This window comes from Megalopta genalis, chromosome 6 (assembly GCF_051020955.1).
Source record: "Megalopta genalis isolate 19385.01 chromosome 6, iyMegGena1_principal, whole genome shotgun sequence".
In the NCBI taxonomy this organism is placed as follows: Eukaryota; Metazoa; Arthropoda; class Insecta; order Hymenoptera; family Halictidae; genus Megalopta; species Megalopta genalis.
The window spans coordinates 13,384,550-13,402,314 of NC_135018.1; the positions used below are offsets into that span (position 1 = coordinate 13,384,550).

The 17,765-nt window shown below is 42.2% G+C and overlaps 1 protein-coding gene across 5 annotated transcripts in view; it reads right to left on the minus strand.

Annotated features, from left to right (window-relative positions):
- The window catches only part of LOC117226122 (uncharacterized), a 797,792-nt gene that overhangs the window by 38,791 nt on the left and 741,236 nt on the right, over positions 1 to 17,765 (minus strand). For all 5 annotated transcript variants that reach the window (XM_076522565.1, XM_076522567.1, XM_076522568.1 and 2 more), the window contains 2 exons: positions 14,029 to 14,310; positions 3,741 to 3,855 (listed from right to left, as the gene is read on the minus strand). In XM_076522565.1, coding sequence (XP_076378680.1) covers positions 3,741 to 3,855; positions 14,029 to 14,310 — 397 coding nt within the window. The remainder of the gene's footprint in view (positions 1 to 3,740; positions 3,856 to 14,028; positions 14,311 to 17,765) is intronic.

The following is a 17,765-nucleotide window of genomic DNA, read 5'->3' on the forward strand; positions in this document are numbered from 1 at the left end:
CCAATTTATTCGTCGAAATTGGCGAGCGTTTCGTGCTTGAATGATTCCGTGGTCATTTCGCGAGCGGCACAAAAGGTAGAAAATAAAACCGCCGGTCGGCGCTCACAGACGTTCATATGAGTTTTCGAAATAATTTTAGTGCGGCCGGGTCACGTGTCCGCCTGAGCGTTTTACTTCCGCAGGTTGTGCTCGAGAGTAGAATTTTCTGGTTGACAGACCTAAAAGCAACTCTCCAACAGCTGCCGCTTCTACTTTGAAGAGCGAAGGCTAGCAGGAATCTACTGTCACGCACACGCATGACGACATTTTACTACCCGAAATTCTAGCCGTTTTACATCCAAGCCTCCCGGACGACAATGAATGCACTTTCATCGACGAATCCGCGGACAAAGGGTACAATAAAATTCGGAATGCATTAATTCGTGAGAAACTGAATTTCTACTGTGCCGGGCAATTGTGTACGAGACAGAGTTGGGCAAAATTCACGATTATAAAAATAGTAATTATGAATTATTATAACTAACTTGTTCGTTATTGGGTATATTAGTTGGACATGTGATTAGGGCGAGTTAGTTTTGTAAATTATTTTAAATTGGTTATAAGTTATTCTAAATTAGTTATACGATCACAACTCGTTAGTTATTATAAATTACTATAAATTAGTTATACGATTACAACTCGTTAGTTGCCATAAATTAGTTATATATTAGTTATAACAACCAACGATCATTTTTATTTACACGTGCATTTGTGCACGGTTTATTTTATAAAATCAAAAGGTGATTCAATTTCTGAAGTGTGAGTAACACATGTATATTAAAAATGATAAAAAATTCAGGAATTAAAAATTGGAAACAGTGATGAGAACTACATAACGATTCGACCGTGCCGAATCGAATGAAATCGTTTAAGAGGGAAATTGAAGTTATTTTTCCGCGCCGTGTTATGTATATCGAAAACGTGTAAATGAATAACGTGTAAAAACAGCGTTGGGTGCACTTTTCTACCCGCGCAGTAGCTGTGCAAAAACGTGCAATAGAATAAATTCTGTTGCTCATTCTCGCGGCGGAACGGCGACAAAATAAAACAGGAAGGAAGGAGAATCCTCGGTCTTAGCGACAGCAAGGAAAGCCGTGTTTCCACTGTTAATTCCGCGAGATTAATTTCAATACGGGGGTGGGTGTTCCGCAAAGAATTCTCGCGAAAGGAGCGATAGTTTCGTCCCCCCGCTGCTGTTGGCAGCGGTCGGTAGCGAAATAGCGCATAAATCGCTAACGACGCACACTTTGTTACAAAAGCACGGCATCTACCCGGCCTGCCGCGCCCTCTCGCGCCCTCCCGCACCCTCTCGCGGCCCCGGCACCGTCGAGCCGCGACTTGATTTATCGTTCCAACGTGGACAATGCGAGAAATATTCTGGCGTGCTCGCTTCGTAAATCACGATTCTTCGGCAGTCCATAGAGCGCGGAGGAGCGATTCCTCGCCGGCGGAATATCACGCGAGCTTCTGGCAAATGTACACGCTCCGAGGGATAGATAGACGACGAAGGGAACGAAGGGTGGCCGGGGGGTGGCCGGAGGAAACGGGACACCAGGCAGGACCGAAGCGACGCGACGCGACGCGACGCGACGGAGAGATACGACCGAATTGAGATACGTCGCGGGCCACATAAATCATCGGAATCGCGCTCGCGAATTTTGTGTTCTCAGCGTTCGCCCGAGAGACGCTGATCGGATTAATATTTCTTTGCGGGAACGAGCCGCGAACCGGGTGCCTTGTTTCCACGGAACCTCGACACCATTACCGTATTCCAGGGCCACCGGAAGATAAGGTCGGATTAGGCTATCTGGCAATCGGAAATTGTTCTGTTGCTCGGTTGGCTTTGTAGATTGCAATTAGTAGACTGCAGTCGTCGTCGGGGATTGTGATATCTCGAGAAGCATCTTGGGATGCCAACCATTTATAATCAATGGTACCTTAATGGTATTTCATTGCGGAGTTTTATGCAGAATTGAAATTATTCGCATCAAATAGCACTCTGTTTACCGGAAGCCAATTAACCGGTTTGCCGTTGCAATGTCTTTGAAGTGCGCGAGTTACTACAATTATACTGTATATATTTGATTTTCTTCATATTTTCTTTAATTACACGTACTTTTATCAGATATATAATTTAATAAAGAACATCGAAGTAGACGTACGTCTTTCTTGAACAGTTGGCTGTTTTTGACGAGTATACTCGTCACGGAGAAATAACAAAATTTTGTGTTACAACGCGTAGGATCCCGGATCATTTGTACGGAAATAAAGCTCGATGATATTGTTTTAAATAATAATCTCGGAAGAAGTTGTTGCATTACAATAATCCAAACAATTTCTTGAATTACCGATGTGTAGACTACGGACTTTATGCATTTGCGATCAAAATTACCGGATGAAACACAAAAATGAAAACAAACAAAAATTGAAGGATATTGCTCTCCAATCTTTAATTTGTTAAAATGAATATAATAAAAGAAGCAGACTTTCACTTAATTTCTGTGCCTGATAATTGTGGTGGAAAGTTTTCATTCTGCACAGAACGCCGCATTTTATAAATAACAAAATGATCAATAGAATCGAATTTTCACTGTTGCATCGTCTTTTAAATAGTCCAAGATTTTTATTTAAAAAATGGCATAACAGTTCTCAAAAGCAACTACAATCTAAAACAGCGATTTAAAGTCACCGGTCCACCTTTTCCCTTAAATCCATGCGACAGTAAATTTTCTAAATATATTTAAAGGCTGTCTACTGTTAAAAAAAAGAGCTGTACAAAATCGTAAATCTCCAATTAAATGTAGCCGACGCAAATGTTCTGACGCATCAATTCCGAAATCTACCGCAACATGAAACGCGAGGGACGGCGTATAATATCCGATTTCGAATTCGATGGTCGTGAATTTGTTTTGGCTGCTGATGGAATCAAAATTACCTGGGATCGTATAACGATGCATTTGCGTATGCACAATAGCATTTTCGGGGGGCAGGTAACCACTGTCACGTGGATTCTGCGTAAGCAGATGTCACACGTCCGGTTGCTGAACATATCTACGTTAAAGTGCACGCAGCCTGACAGTTAATATAACTCGGCCCGTTCCTTATGATTACAGCTAGGAAAATGCATGAGAGAAAGGGACAAGAATACCGGGACGGAACGGTTCGGCCGGAGGACAGAGATAACCGAATCGAGATACGTTCTCGAGTACATAAATCATCGAAATTATATTCATACTCCATATCACTTTGAATTTCCATGTCGCCGCGCGGTCGTATCAGTGTCGTTATTCCGTGCAATGCGACAGGAAGAATGTGTGCCCTTTTAGAAATTATCGTCGATTATTCCTATTGCATTCCGAATTTAATTATATTCCAAATTAAACCACAAAATCTTAATGCTATTTCAGAAGGACGATTTAACCGGTTAGCTGTTTTCGACGAGTATATTCGCCATGATGAAATGGCAGTATTTTGTGTTATGACGAGTGTATTCGTCGTGCGAAAAAATTGGCTGTTCAAATTGCAATTTTAGTGAGAATTAAAACATTTGAATACTTAAAGATCGAGACGAAGCAAAACGAACAAATAAAAAGATGTAACTAATTAGTATAAAAAGACCGTATATGCTGTGAACGGAGAACTATGCTTCGTGGGTCATCGCTAACTGGTTAATTGTGTGTTAAGGTGTCGTTAGATCTTACCAGTCGTTCTCTTTTGTATTATTTTCTCCTCGATGAGCGCCCTCACGCTGACAGATGCGGTCTGTAATGGCGGCCCGACAACCTCCTTCTTCTCACTCTTCTTGTTCTCTGCATCCTGGAATCGCAAATATAATTAAGAATATATAAAACATATTTTGTGATCAGGTTAAACTAAGATTGCTTTGATACATTATATCTCAGTTAGAAAGACACGATTGAGGACTTCATACAAATGAAAATTCTGCATCGATTATGAAAGACACGAAAAATTCAATAAAAATGTATTTCTTCTTTCAATAATTTTGTTAAATTGGAGAGAACGTAGCAGTATTCTGACGTAGCTTTTAATGCCTTTCCTATCGAATGCTTCACCTAATCATCCCTGTTACAAGTGCGTAAAAACCGCAGTCTGACAATATTCGCAAAAACAAAAATTTCGATGGATCTACGACGAACCTAGAACTGTTTCTAAAACTGTATTCCTTACGTGCGAGTCTTTTTATTAGATCATTATGTATGAAATACAGGGATTTCATAGTAAAATTATAGAGTAAAGAATGCATTTCATACTTAACGAATGAAATATATGAAATAATTAGTACGCGCTTAGTAAGATAAGGAACGAAAAAGTAACGTGCCTAATATGAAAAACTAATGTTTTATTTTAAATCATAATTTTCTATTGAAGCCACTTTTATTAAAGGTAGACACACGTTCATAAACCAAAATATGAATTCCTTTACAATCTTACTGGACGATGCAGAAAAAGAAACTTCTTCGTAACGAAGGAAAAACTGAAAGTATGCAAATTCATAGATTCGAAAGATGGTAGATCCTAATACGAGACCCAGTTCGGCATTTTCAGGAAATTTATTTAGGCAGTTTAATCGCAGAATCGTAACTGGAATCTGCGGAAGATGGACAGCAGAATTCTCAGAATCTCAAAGATCTCGTTGAACCCCAGGAAACTCGGTTCGGTACTGCGAACAAAGCCGCGTTGCGTAATAGAGAGTTCTACTTGACCTCGTCTAGAATTCGCAAATTGTCTTGGACGCAATTGTACAGGTCTCGTTACTCGAAGATCAATTAGAATGGCAGCTCATGCTTAAACGCACCATAGAAGCGGCACGAGACGGCGCAAATCAGACATTTCTGTGAAGATGATAAGGGGAAAAGAGAGACGATAAAAGACGGATTAAGAACCGTGTGGCGGAGATCAAACGGTGGGATGAAAGAAAGTGGCAAACGACGTAAATGGTAATTTTCAATCCCTTGAGAAAATTCCTCGACACCTCGCCTCCCGCGTCGAATCTACGATGCTTTTATCCAATACACCTTTTCAATGTGATCTGCCCAATCGATCGGTGAAAAGGGTAACAAACATCTGGATTTCCTGGACATTGTGTTACGTACATCCTCGAGATCATAAATATGTGGACACGTCACTTTTAAGAAACGAGTGATGTGCAATATGAATTAATTAAACGATGTATGTCGGCGAATTTCAGAAAATCTCAGAAAAAGTAACAAAAATTTTAAAGAAATTTATGGGAATTAATGCAAGCTAAATGGAATAATATTTCTTCGGATACGATAATGAAATTTACAGTCAAAATTAGTTACGAAGTAAGTACAAAAATCATAACAACATCCCTTAACGTAAAATTACTTACACTGGACAACTTAAAATCATTCATGTTACATAATTTGATACTTGAAATGTTTTGCTAATTTTTAACATTTTTTTAACATTTTTCAAATGTTTTTGCTTTCTCTGTACTCTAAATTACTGATGAATAAAATTTTACTAATGAAATATAGAACGAGTTAATAACATTTCCGAAAATTTCGATTCGAATGTAAACTATGCATGTGTAAAAATGTTAGAAAAACGAGTAAAGTAAATGATAAAGTAACTACGCATTGACTGGAGTCAAAATTATCTTCACAATAAAATTTAGCCAGCGAACAATGCGTATGTTAGTTATGACTTACGCCGCTATGATGCTAAACCACTGAATTGTTTTCACAACGAACGAATTCTGGAACACATTCTATTCCTCTGTACAAAAATGTATGTTAAAAACCGTCCCACGTTCAGCCGGAAACAATTTGGAGCTGCACTTGTCGAGGGGAATCGCGTTGAAATTTTCGTGACGAGGAGCCAACCTCGATCGGGAAAAAGATCACGAATTCGTTTGTTCCGATCGAGTTCAAGTTCGGCAACTAAAGATCCACGCGTAGAGCTAAAAATTCATGTGCCGAGCTAGAAATCGAATTTGCAGAGCTAAAAATTCAATTTGCAGATCCGTCGATCCGCCGTTCGATTAATTTCTCCGTCGTAGGACAGCGTTCCGAGAAGTCTCGCAGCGCCTTGTCCCGTTCATCACCGGCCATTTCGTTAATCGGAAACACGTCGCGCGCTGGACACACTCCGATCGGCTATCCGGTGTAGATTGGTGGTCCCGATGAAACGAAGGGTTAATTGTCCCAGGCTTCGAACGGCGCGCAGCGGTAATTAGCACGCGTCCGCGTCGGACGAGTATATATCTTCGTCCCCATTCGCGGATCCCCTTCGAGGAACCATGCATCACGGTTCCGTGAGCACGGGACTGGCCCCCGAACGACGACGCCGTCATCTTGATCAGCCCTTAATGGCGGGGTGGCACGGTAATCACTGATCGTGATCGTGCTCCCCAATTTCCTATCTGCTACTTCGATATGTAGCCACGCACCGACGTCCGTTTCTACGTCCTTCATACAATCGCCCCGGCAACACCGCCCGCCGTTTCTGTGTACGCGTGTGCGCGTGTGCGCGCGTGTATATATATATATATATATATATATATATATATATATATATATATATATATATATATATATATATATCACCTCTCACGAAATTGAACTCTGTCTTTGACGTGGCGTACCGCGTTCGCTTCATGAATATTGATCGGCGGCCGTTAATGCGCGAAATTGATTGCGGAACGCTCGCCGGTTACGACTCATCAATTCGATTCGTGTCGATTCCAGCCCCCGGACTCGACGACATTCTTCCACAGTAATGCACGTGCAATTTCTTTTTCTGCTTTCGAACGTTTTCATTTGGAACGACGCGACCTCGCCCTCCCGCGTTCGCACCCATTTCCTCAATTGGTAAATTCCACGTAGCGGCGGGTACTGTGTCGGTCGATAATAGATGTGTTATCGTGAACGTCGTCGATTTATTGTTTTGAATCAGATTACCAGATCCATGGAGGCAAATACAGTGGATTTTACAGTGGAGTTAAATACAGTCCACTCATGTGTCTCATAATTATGTTAACATCCGGAAAGGGGCGATTCCTCAGGTCATTTGAAGCAACTTTTTCCTTAGCGAAAATGCAATCCGCGGCTTTGTTTACGAGTTATTAACGAAGAACAGTGATCAAATGAGAGGCGGGATTAGCTGGCGCGTGGCGGCCGAGCCAACGGCGCCAGCGGTCGAGCGGTCGAATCCCAACTCAGCTGGCGCGTGGCGGCCGAGCCAACGAACAGTCGAAGCTCAGTTCCGCTGATTCGCTCGGCCGCCTGGCGCTAGGCGAGCTCGCCTCTCATTGGTCAACATTTTTCGTTAATAACTCGTAAACGAAGCCGCGGATTGCATTTTTGCTAAGGAAAGTATTACTTCAAATGACCTCAGGAATCACCTTTTTCCGGGTGTTAACACAATTACGTATGCTGTATACATCGAGAATAGTATATCTATATTATTAAATTTTGCTTGCGTCTTTACAATTTTATATTTCAGTTTCTTATTTTTGCAATAAATACATGAAATCTGCAGTCTAGTTATAATACATCAATTACCTAGTATCCTTGTATTCTCTCCTTTCTCACCTCATCACCCTCCTTTCCTTTGCTATTATTTTTGTTTTATATTTTATTTTATTGTATTTATATTACAATGTATATAATATAATATAATGTATATAATGTCATATTTTTTTAGAAACAAAATTACCGAAAATATATAACGTAATAAGTTTAAATATAAATCTGACGAAAAATTTCACACACGAATAAAGCAATTTTGTTTTGGGTGAAATATGACTCGACTTTGGCTTTCGTGTGACCATTGAACCTTTAGTCACCCTACGGTTAAACGCGTGATTTATAAAAAGCAACCCTTATTCAATGAGTACTGTACACGATAAAAATTTGTTAGTAACACGAATCGATGGTGTTCATCAGCAACATTGTCTTTTTCATACACTTAACAGAAAGACTAGTTTGAAAATGCTTGGCAACGATTTTTCACTGTATTCATTTTTCTCCACAATATTTATTCGCGTGTCGTAACAAAACCGAAAAAAAATAGGAAAGACCTTTTTCAAAAGATTCGTTGTTCACGGTGCTCGAGTGAAATGCTTTTTATCGATTAGCGACCGATTGACAACTCGCTGCACCGCGTTCCGTAGATAGAAACCGAATCGATTCTTTGGAAAACACGGTTCTGAATATCACTTTTTTCTCGCCTCACCCGAAAGAAAGAGAGCGAACGAACCAACTGTATTTATCCGAGGATTAAGCGTTAATCGGTTCCATTGGCGGACGGCCGGCATCGGCGACGCCGCAGCCCCGCGTTTTCAGCAAACGTTTCCGTTAACAAAATTTCGCTGCGGTTGAAACCAGTCCTGCGAGCATTTTTGTATTACTTGAAACGTCGACGAATCCCTTAATCCCCTTTTCCCGAGTAACGTCAGCCGACAAAACCTTAAACCGCTCTCGTCCGGCGCAACAATTTCCGACCAGGGGATTCAGACGCAGCTGCCAATTTCACCGACATATTCCTCGGATCGCGGCGCCCGGGCTTTCGACCAACCGAGCGCGTATCTGCGTGCTCGGTTTTTACGTTCCTACGTCGAGATGTCGACTTATAAACAATGAAAATCGAACTGCTGAAACCGCTTAATCTCGCGTGTTCGCTGCGTCGTCGTCTCCATTACTTTTCTCATCGAGAATTTACGTACAGCATTTTTCATTTATTTATTTATGAAATTTCTACGGAATGTTACCTGTTAATTATAAAATCTAAAAAGTACAGAGTGGATTGGCAGAAGGCTAAATAAAAAAATAGTAAGATAAAAGTAATTCCTTAAATTACTATGTATGTTATATCTGTACAGACTAGAATAACATTGTGAAATTATTTTAAGTAATAATTGTGTATCGAATGTGAAAGGATAAAATAATTTTGGACAATAAATAATTGTTTTTCAATATTTAATAGGAATTGCGTCTAGCCACTATGCACTTTTGTATCATCAAATCCATTATTTTTCTCATCGGAGAAACTATATTTATCATTCTTCAGACAACGAAGAGTATATTTATGTATATATATTATTTATATACATATTACGAATTTAAATTAGTTACCATCTCTCATCAAATACTGTATTTAACATTTCCATGAAAATGGATAATTATTTTTCAATCTATATTCAATCTACATATAACTTCGAATAGCTACTATGCGATTCTAAAGTATACGTTATATGCACATATATATGTTAAAGCAACAATTAGTTACAATATACGTTTTACACAGATTTGAAAGTAATACAAATTTTACGAACAGCTAACAAAATCTAGATTTTAATAGATCACAGAGTATTACGCGATGATGGCAATGCTAAGGAACTGGAAACGTGAGGAGCTAAAAAGAGATCAAAGGAACGTAGCTGGATTAAACAAGCCAAAGCACGTTGTTCGTCAGGTTCATCTTACTACAGTTGGAAATCTGACTATGACTACCAAAAATCACTGACCACCGACAATTCTGAGCTTATGATAACTAGACATGGAATTTATGAAAAAAAATGATTAGGTAAAATAAAAACTAGAACGAGGGTTAAATATATTTAACCGTCATCGTTAGATAGCCTTATCTCCTTCTCGTATTTATATTATATATTAATAATTCTATTATACAATTTTATTATGTTAATTTTAATGAGGAGACATAACAAATATATGTTGATATTCGTATATTATTAATATACGTCACTTATTCTTGGGATCCGTGAGCACCTCGCGTGGGGACTTCTTAAAATTCTTAAGAAAAGGGAGTACCAATTCGGTCAGAACGCATTTTGCAACCCAGACAAAACGCATTCTGCATACGGACCCGCAGTCCAGTGACGACACACGACACGGAACGATCCCTGCCAAACGATCTCCCGCCGATTACCGTACTAACAACCGTCCGGCGTTAAAGGGCATCGACCACGGCCGCCTGCAACGTCGAAAATTCTACGCGCCGGGTCCCGCAACCGAGTACAGTAATGTCTCTCTAATTGACGCGCAGATTGTCCACAGAAATGGACAATTTGGAAAGAGGAGATACGATTGTTCGAGCCTCGTGGCTCGTTTTTTTATGGTTATCGATTGTTAGCAACTATAAAAACGAGCTGCAGGTCTCGAATAATCGTGCCTCCTCCTCCCAAATTGTCCATTTTTGTGGACAATCTAAGCGTCAGTTAGGAAGACATTACCGTAGAAGGTTCAGCGAACGCAACGCGCGCGTACACCTTTGGCAACGGGGCTGCAGCGCGCAAATGGCGTATTCATGGTATACTCGGCCGCTAGAAATCCGCGTACACTCCGGAGCCCCCATTCTCCGTGAACCGTGAACGTGTGCGTTCGCGTAACACGTGACCCCTGAACGCTCGCGGGACTTCTAATGCACGCGATCGTGAACAGGCATGCGGCGCGGCGCCATAAAGGCCTAGCCAGTGCCGCGTGCTGCGAGCATGAATATGAATGTGTACACAGATCAGAATGAATGGAACTGGACACAGTCGCGTGAACGGAACGCTGAACGCGGAGCTGGATACGGTGGATGCGTGCTTGCGTGCTTGCGAGCCGAAGCTGCGAGTCGAGGCTGCGAGACGGCCGGCGACGACGACCGAGCCGAATCCCTCGATGAAAACTCGCCGAGACCGGAACGAGTGCTCCGTTGAAAATCCCTAGTCCGTAACCAGTCCAGATTCAATCTACATAATGGAGGAAGCTCGAGACAATGTTTGCACGGGGCCACCCCTCCCCTCGCCGCCCCTGTACCGCTCTTTCTCCATCCTCTCTTCAGCCACACCCGCGCTTCAGCTACCCTTCCACGGCTTCCAACCTTTTCGCCTCCGGTCCGCCGCGGAATGCCAGAGGGATCCGGTAGAACCAAAGAGCTTGTTAATGGGTTCATTTGGATTCGATCATCGCCTTGCCTTTCTTTCATCCACCCCTAGACCCCCGGCACTCCTCCCTCCTCATCCTCCTCATCCTCCTCATCCTCCTTCTCCTCTCCGTCTATCCTTCTCCTTCCGCCGCTTCTCTTTCTCCGACGCGCGCGAGCCTTTACTCATTTACTCCTCCCAATCTTTGCTTTATCGACTCGCCTCTAACTCTCACTCTTTGTGTCCGACGACCGGTTGCCGGAGGAAAGAGATCCAGACGCAATTGCGATCGCGGCTGCAGCTGATTGCTGGCTGGATCATTGTCGGAGTTTGATGACGGGAGGAAGCGGGAGCAGCCCCGAGTCCTCGGGCACCGCCAGGGGGGTGCGGCAAATTAAGTTGTCGTGTAAACTTCCGGTGCTGCTGGTCTTAATCCCGGGTGTCTTACCTGGTTGTCTTCTTCTGTTGCGAGCTTTCCGCCGCAATTTTCGAGAACCTTTCTACGATCCCCGGCAATATGCATTAGGTCGTTCCACTAGTTCGTGCCGCGAATATGTTTGTACTTTTTGCGAGATGTTTAATTGATTTCGTAAAGGAAATTGCCTGGAAGATCAAGCACGTTCTAGACGTCCAACGGACGAAATCTCTGAAATTTGGATCATCGCGATATTATCTGTCACGCGGCCATTTAAAAAAGAATGCCGCGAACTTACGGGACGACGTATCATTTGGCCATTCGTTTTAATCCGTTTTGAACGGATCTAGGTAAACGGTTAGATGTGTTTTCTTTGAATTGTAGTTAGCAGACTGCGGATTTTATGTATATTGGGTTGGCAACTAAGTAGTTGCCGATTTGTTCAATGAAATAAAAAATTCTTTTTTACTTGGAACGAAGTTTAATCTGTAATGTATTTTCCATTTTGTTCGATGACCTTTTGCAAGCTCTCCGACAACTTGAAAATTCCACGCTCGTAGAAAGTCTGATCCTTTTCGGCCAAAAACTGAGTTAAGTGAGATTTTACAGCGTCATCGTCGTTAAAAGTTTTACCACGAAGGGAGTTGTCCAGGCATTGAAATAAGTGGTAATCCGATGACGCTAGATCAGGGCTATATGGTGGGTGTAACATCAATTCCCAACCAATATCCATCAATTTTTGCCGAGTGGACAAAGACGTGTGCGGCCTAGCATTGTTCTGGTAGAAAATGACATCTTTATATTGGTAGCTTTTCCTTGACCGCTGCATTCAATTTGTCCAGTTGCTAACATTCACGGATAATAAAAAATAACATAGTAATAATAATAATAATAATTTTATAATATAACATTTACTTAGTTGCCAACCCAATATTTACGAATTGGTAGTTGGAACGCGAAACGATGAAAACGAATGCTGTTTCTCTTTCAACTGTTCTCAAATTGTTAGGATGAGAAATGAACGTGTACATGGCTCCTGCATTTCGGATTTATTAGCATAATTATTAGTTTTCAATTTGCAGACAAATCCGTAGTCCGGCAATTAGTCAAGAATGATAATTTCTCTGGAATGTTGGAGACTGTGGAAGTCTGTTTTGCACGTAAATGTGCATTTCGTCCGTTGCTTTATGTTTTCTCTCTTTCGAATAGAAAGTAAAAGAAAGAAAGAAATATCGAATCTTGTGCTTCCTCGTCAGCGTGTACGTTTCGGTAACGGTTCGTCCTTGGTAATCGGAGCAGTCGAAGGATAACTGGGGGCGATTCGGCGTGCCGTTGATTTCCGTCGCTGGATTCTTCGTCAATTCGGCGAACGTCTCAAGATGAAAATTACAGAGAATCCGGGTCTGCTTACCTCTTCGAGTGTCGCGAGAAGAATTTCACGAAGTTTAGCGACGGCTACGCGCGGCGTGCACGGTTCAGCGATATTACCATATGAATTCGCAATCCGAGGAACCGGCGCGGCGCGGCGCGGGCTCGTCGCGTAATCAAGCCGTGATTTCATTGAGAATCTTAACCACCTACGCCGGTGTCAGCCCTCCACGGGCGCCTGAAATGTAATCAACCGGCGATTTCATGAGAGCCTCGGTCGGTTACGGTGCACCGTGCATTTTCGCGGCGCTGCTCCGCGCGATAATCGTCTCTCGCGGCGAGCCCCTCTCCTCGAGGATGAACCGATGAATAAACGAGAAGAGGAGGAAAGCGGAGAGGAGGTGTTCCCGGTGATCCCGGGAAGAGATCCGCTCGCTTCAGCACGCCCATCTTTTTCCGCTTGCTCGTACCCGTGAGCGGAAAGTCCGAACCGAGAGGCTCTTAATAAGGTCAAGGAAGACTCTTGGCTGTTACAGTCAGTCGGAATAGAAAGATCAGCGATTCTTGCCAGCCCCGAACACCCCCGGCCCCTCCGTTCCGCCGAACGTCGTTCCCCTACACGGTTCTCCTGTCGCTTCGGAACTCTCCTCGCTGATTAAAAATGTCTTAACGAACGGTGTGTCGTTTATAGGGAACTGCTGAAAGGGAAAACTTCCTTGCGCTTCGACCCTGCGCCCTTGATGAGGCTGCGATTGAAGGGAATGGGTTTTCGATGGCGGCGTTTCGCCAACGCGTCGCAGCGTTGGTCAATTGGTTATACAGGGTGTCGCGTAAGTTCAGGTACGACCGGGAAAGGTGACATTCTGTATGCGAAAATAAGTCGAAAGAATATATCGTATTCTTCGATAATTACGATAAAATCCAAGTCACGTTTCTTTTATACAATATTTCTCGTAAAGTGAGATAATAAGAGTGATGGTGAATGTAAGAGAAACCGCTGCTGTAATTCAACAGTGAGATATGTCTAAGTAACGAAGCTTAAAGAAAAAGGCGTTTAAAGTTTTATTTTCACAAAATTTTATACTAATGTATATTGAACGAAATAAAATAAGATAAATATAAGTACAAATAAATATAATGGAAAAAGATCCATATAAATATAGATATTTTAATGTTTCATATGCTAGTACTGCGTTACTCAGATCGTATGAAGTAGTAAAATATTTTCAAATCACGTTTTTTTCTTTTTTTAATCTCTCGGTATCGAATTAGAACGTTGGAGGAAGCTTACCTTTTTGAAGTAACCGCCATGGAGTCGCATGTGACCGTTCAACGCCGGTATGTTCTTGAACTTTCGATGGCAGAGATTGCACTCGACCGGTTTCGCATCGGGCTGCTGCTTGTTGTTGGCGGTGACAGTGGCAGGAGATGCTGTGTTCCCCGGCGATGGACTGCTCTTCCCAACAGTCCCGCTCCCAGGTGAGTTGGCTTGCGTGTGTTGTTGCTGCTGCTGTTGCTGAGATTGTTGCTGCTGCTGCTGTTGCGCCTGTTGCTGTGCCTGCTGCTGTTGTTGCTGGAATTGGAAAATTGATGCCACCCGAATCAATATAACGGTTCCATTCGAAATTCATTTGATTAATTGTTTCATTCGCGAGAAGATCGTAGATGCAATGAAAAGCGCATTCATAATGTAATCTTTTTCATATTTATCGAGCGGAGGAACAAATCGTGCGTATTTGTCTGCGAAAATCCAGAAATGGATTTCCAGAAAATCCAGAAATTTTCGATTCCAGAAATGGAATCGAAATCGAACGAATTTTCAATTAGCCGTCAGTTTCGTAGAACGTTCTATAACGATCCGAATCTACATAAAAGTCCGCGGCTTGATCATCCTTATAGAGGATCCTCATGCCGCGCTGTTGAGTAACATTTCATAGCGGCGCGGCGGCGTTAACGAAGCTCCAACAGACGAGGACACTTCTTTGACACCTTTGTCGGACGATTAACAGAAACATCCGGCGCGCCGAGGACCCTTCGGCCCCGTAACTTTGAAGAATCGAGTGCACTCGAGGACACGATTACCATGAAATAAAATATTCGATGAAAATCTCTTCAATTCATCGTTCTCGCCTCAGCCCGCGATAAAGACGCTTTTATGTTCCGTTCTTTCTGCCTGTTTCTTTCACCGCGTCGAAAAATTATTCATTTTTTGCGTTTAAAGGAAGATCAAGGCAGAGACGACCGGGGAGAAAAAAGGGTAATGTACTGTAGTTGCTTATTGAAGCTCTCTTCTCTTCACGCTTTACCCGGCTTTACTTTCCACATTGAAAAATAAACGTTACTGGAGAAGACAAATGAACGAGCATTGCGAAACTTCCATGAAAAATTCGAAGTAATTCAGTTTTGCATTCACAAATGCAGAAAAGAAACTGCAGATCTAATCGGTTGTAGCATTTTTAATTCTTCAGAGAAGAAGAAGATTTTCATTAATTTGGGGTTTAGTTCACTTGCAATTTTTATACATGTTCGTGCAGCTTCGAAATTTTCTGAAACAATTGTCCAGACCATGTGTTAAGTAGAGATTCGTTGTTCTTTGTATTAATCTTAAGAAATTAAGGAAAATAAAATAGCACCTTTGGACCCTTTTGAGGCACCATTGTTTTATATTTGACGCATACCTGTTCTTTTTATAAATTCATAAAATCTGCAATATAATAATTCGCATAACGAACGTTGAAATACAACAGCATCTTCGAAAGCGACATCGTTTTATATAGGCTCGGATGAAGAAGTTGAAAAACGTAAGTTTTGTTATCGCGTTTCGTCATTCCAAGTAATAGAAAATTAAAACGCGAAGTATTTAAGTATATAAGTCATACATTTTAGAGTAAACTAATCCCTCTAACATCACCAAAAAATTCAAGTCACCTCGTTCTTTGTACGTAGTTGCTCTGTTTTAAAAATCTGTTGTTCTTATAAATGCATAAAATTTGCAACCTAATGATACGCGTGACGAACGTTAAAATACAATAGCATATTCGGGTGCCTCAATTCTTTTTTTATTTTTGAAGCTGCACCATGGAATTACAGTAGTTCTAATTGCCAGATCTAAGAGCCACTAATAAAAATTGCCTCGTAAGAATTACAAGATAAACTTCAGTCATATTTTTCACAATGTTTAGCGCCTGGCTGAGTAAAGAAATGTGTTCAACAATTTTTAATGGAAGCAGCTTTATGACTTTGATAGTTATTAAATAAAAAATGCGAAATCGATCATTTGACCGGTGATGGTAGTTTTAGTATTAATGTACAATAACTTCATACTATATTTGTTGAAAGTATACCGATAGTCTTAAGAAACCGTAATAGTTTATTGCACAAGTTAACGTTGATCAGGATTCCACTGACATTGTTGTCGTTCGAAGACATCCTTCTCTTTGAAACTTTCTTTTAACGTGCAAAAATGCATAAAATGCATAAAATCCACGGTCTAATAACTCGCCCGCCAACTATTAAACTTTGATCAATACTACTTTGATAAACAGATTCTCCTGACTTTGCGGATATCGTCGAGTTATCCGAATCTGAAGAACGCGAAGAAGCAGAAGGTGCGGGAAACCACCGCGGGCAACGAGCGGAATCACTTTCGCCCTGAAAAGGCGACCGCCTCGAGACAATGGCTGCGCGGAAACAGTTGCGCTAAAATCCGACCGCGGGAATGCGTGGAGCAATTCGGGGCCGGTGTTCTTCGCGGCAAGTTCGCCGATGTTGGAACAAGAAAATTGAAATTCTTCGAGCCGTGACGCGGGCGGCGCACGGCGCCGTGCTAGGCCTCGGGGGGTTGCGGGGTCGCGAAACGCGCCCCCGACCGCCCTCCGGTTCGAGAATTTATCGCGCGATGTAATAAAAATTCTAATAAAACCGTTTGCTTCTTTTCTCCGGGCGTTTTCACCGTTTCATTCTCGCGAGATAAAGGGGCCGCGGAGGCTGGCCGGGGTGGGGGGATGATGCGTGATAATAATATGGTTGGCTGGAGTACGCGGAATTCCTTCTGGCCCCGGTTAAGCCCTCTCGAGAGCTGAACCATTCCTCTTCCGGCTGCTTCGAGCAGCACGGAAACTCTGGAACTTCGTAAACGTTAACGTAGAAACGCGGGGGTGGCTGGGCCGAGGCAACGGACAGTGGAATAACTAAGTACAGATCGAGAACGATGCACCTTGTTACGCGGCATAACGTTCCGTAATTTTCATCTGCTCCCGAGGTATGCGGAGGCAAACACCGAGGCCCCGAGGTAAATACTCGCAGTGTACGCGTGTTTTTCCGCTCGTACGCTCGAGCTTCTTCTATTCCGCTCGCATTTCTTCTTTCTTCTTTTTATAATCCGACCGCGGCACAATGATGAGCGCTGCTTCGCGCCGATAACGAGAATTTACGCTCGCCGGAGGAACGAACTTTTACGGCGCGGATTAATTAATTGGTTCGAATGTGCGTAGCTTTCGGGGAATCGAACTATTATAGCGCGCGAGAACGTTCCCGGAGAAAGTTTGACGAAAGTAGTCGAAGCTGTCGATCTCATTTCGGATTCATTGATTTTCTGCCGGTTCAACAAGGTTTCGGGTACAATGATCTTATTTAAGATTATTCGAGCCTTGCGGCTCGTTCTTCGATAGTTACCGATCGTCAACAATTATAAAAAAGAGCCTCGAATGATCGTATCTCCTCGGGAGTTAGGGAATTAGGGAGAAATTATTGTAATGAGCGAAACGTTGAAGTTTCGAATAGAATTTTGTTGGTGTTTGGTGTTTTATGGGTCTCTTCTTTTGGATCGTTATTTCGCCGGTGCTGAAGAGAAGGAGAGTATAAATAGAAATGATTAAAGAACGAAATGAATGCCAGTGTAGCAAACAATTTTTATCTTGCACAAATATCCGCAGTCCGGTGATCACTATTACGATAGAATTTTCAAGAGGTGAATAGATTTCGTTTTGATCGTACTCGGCGGATATTAACGAGAATTATATTGGCCAA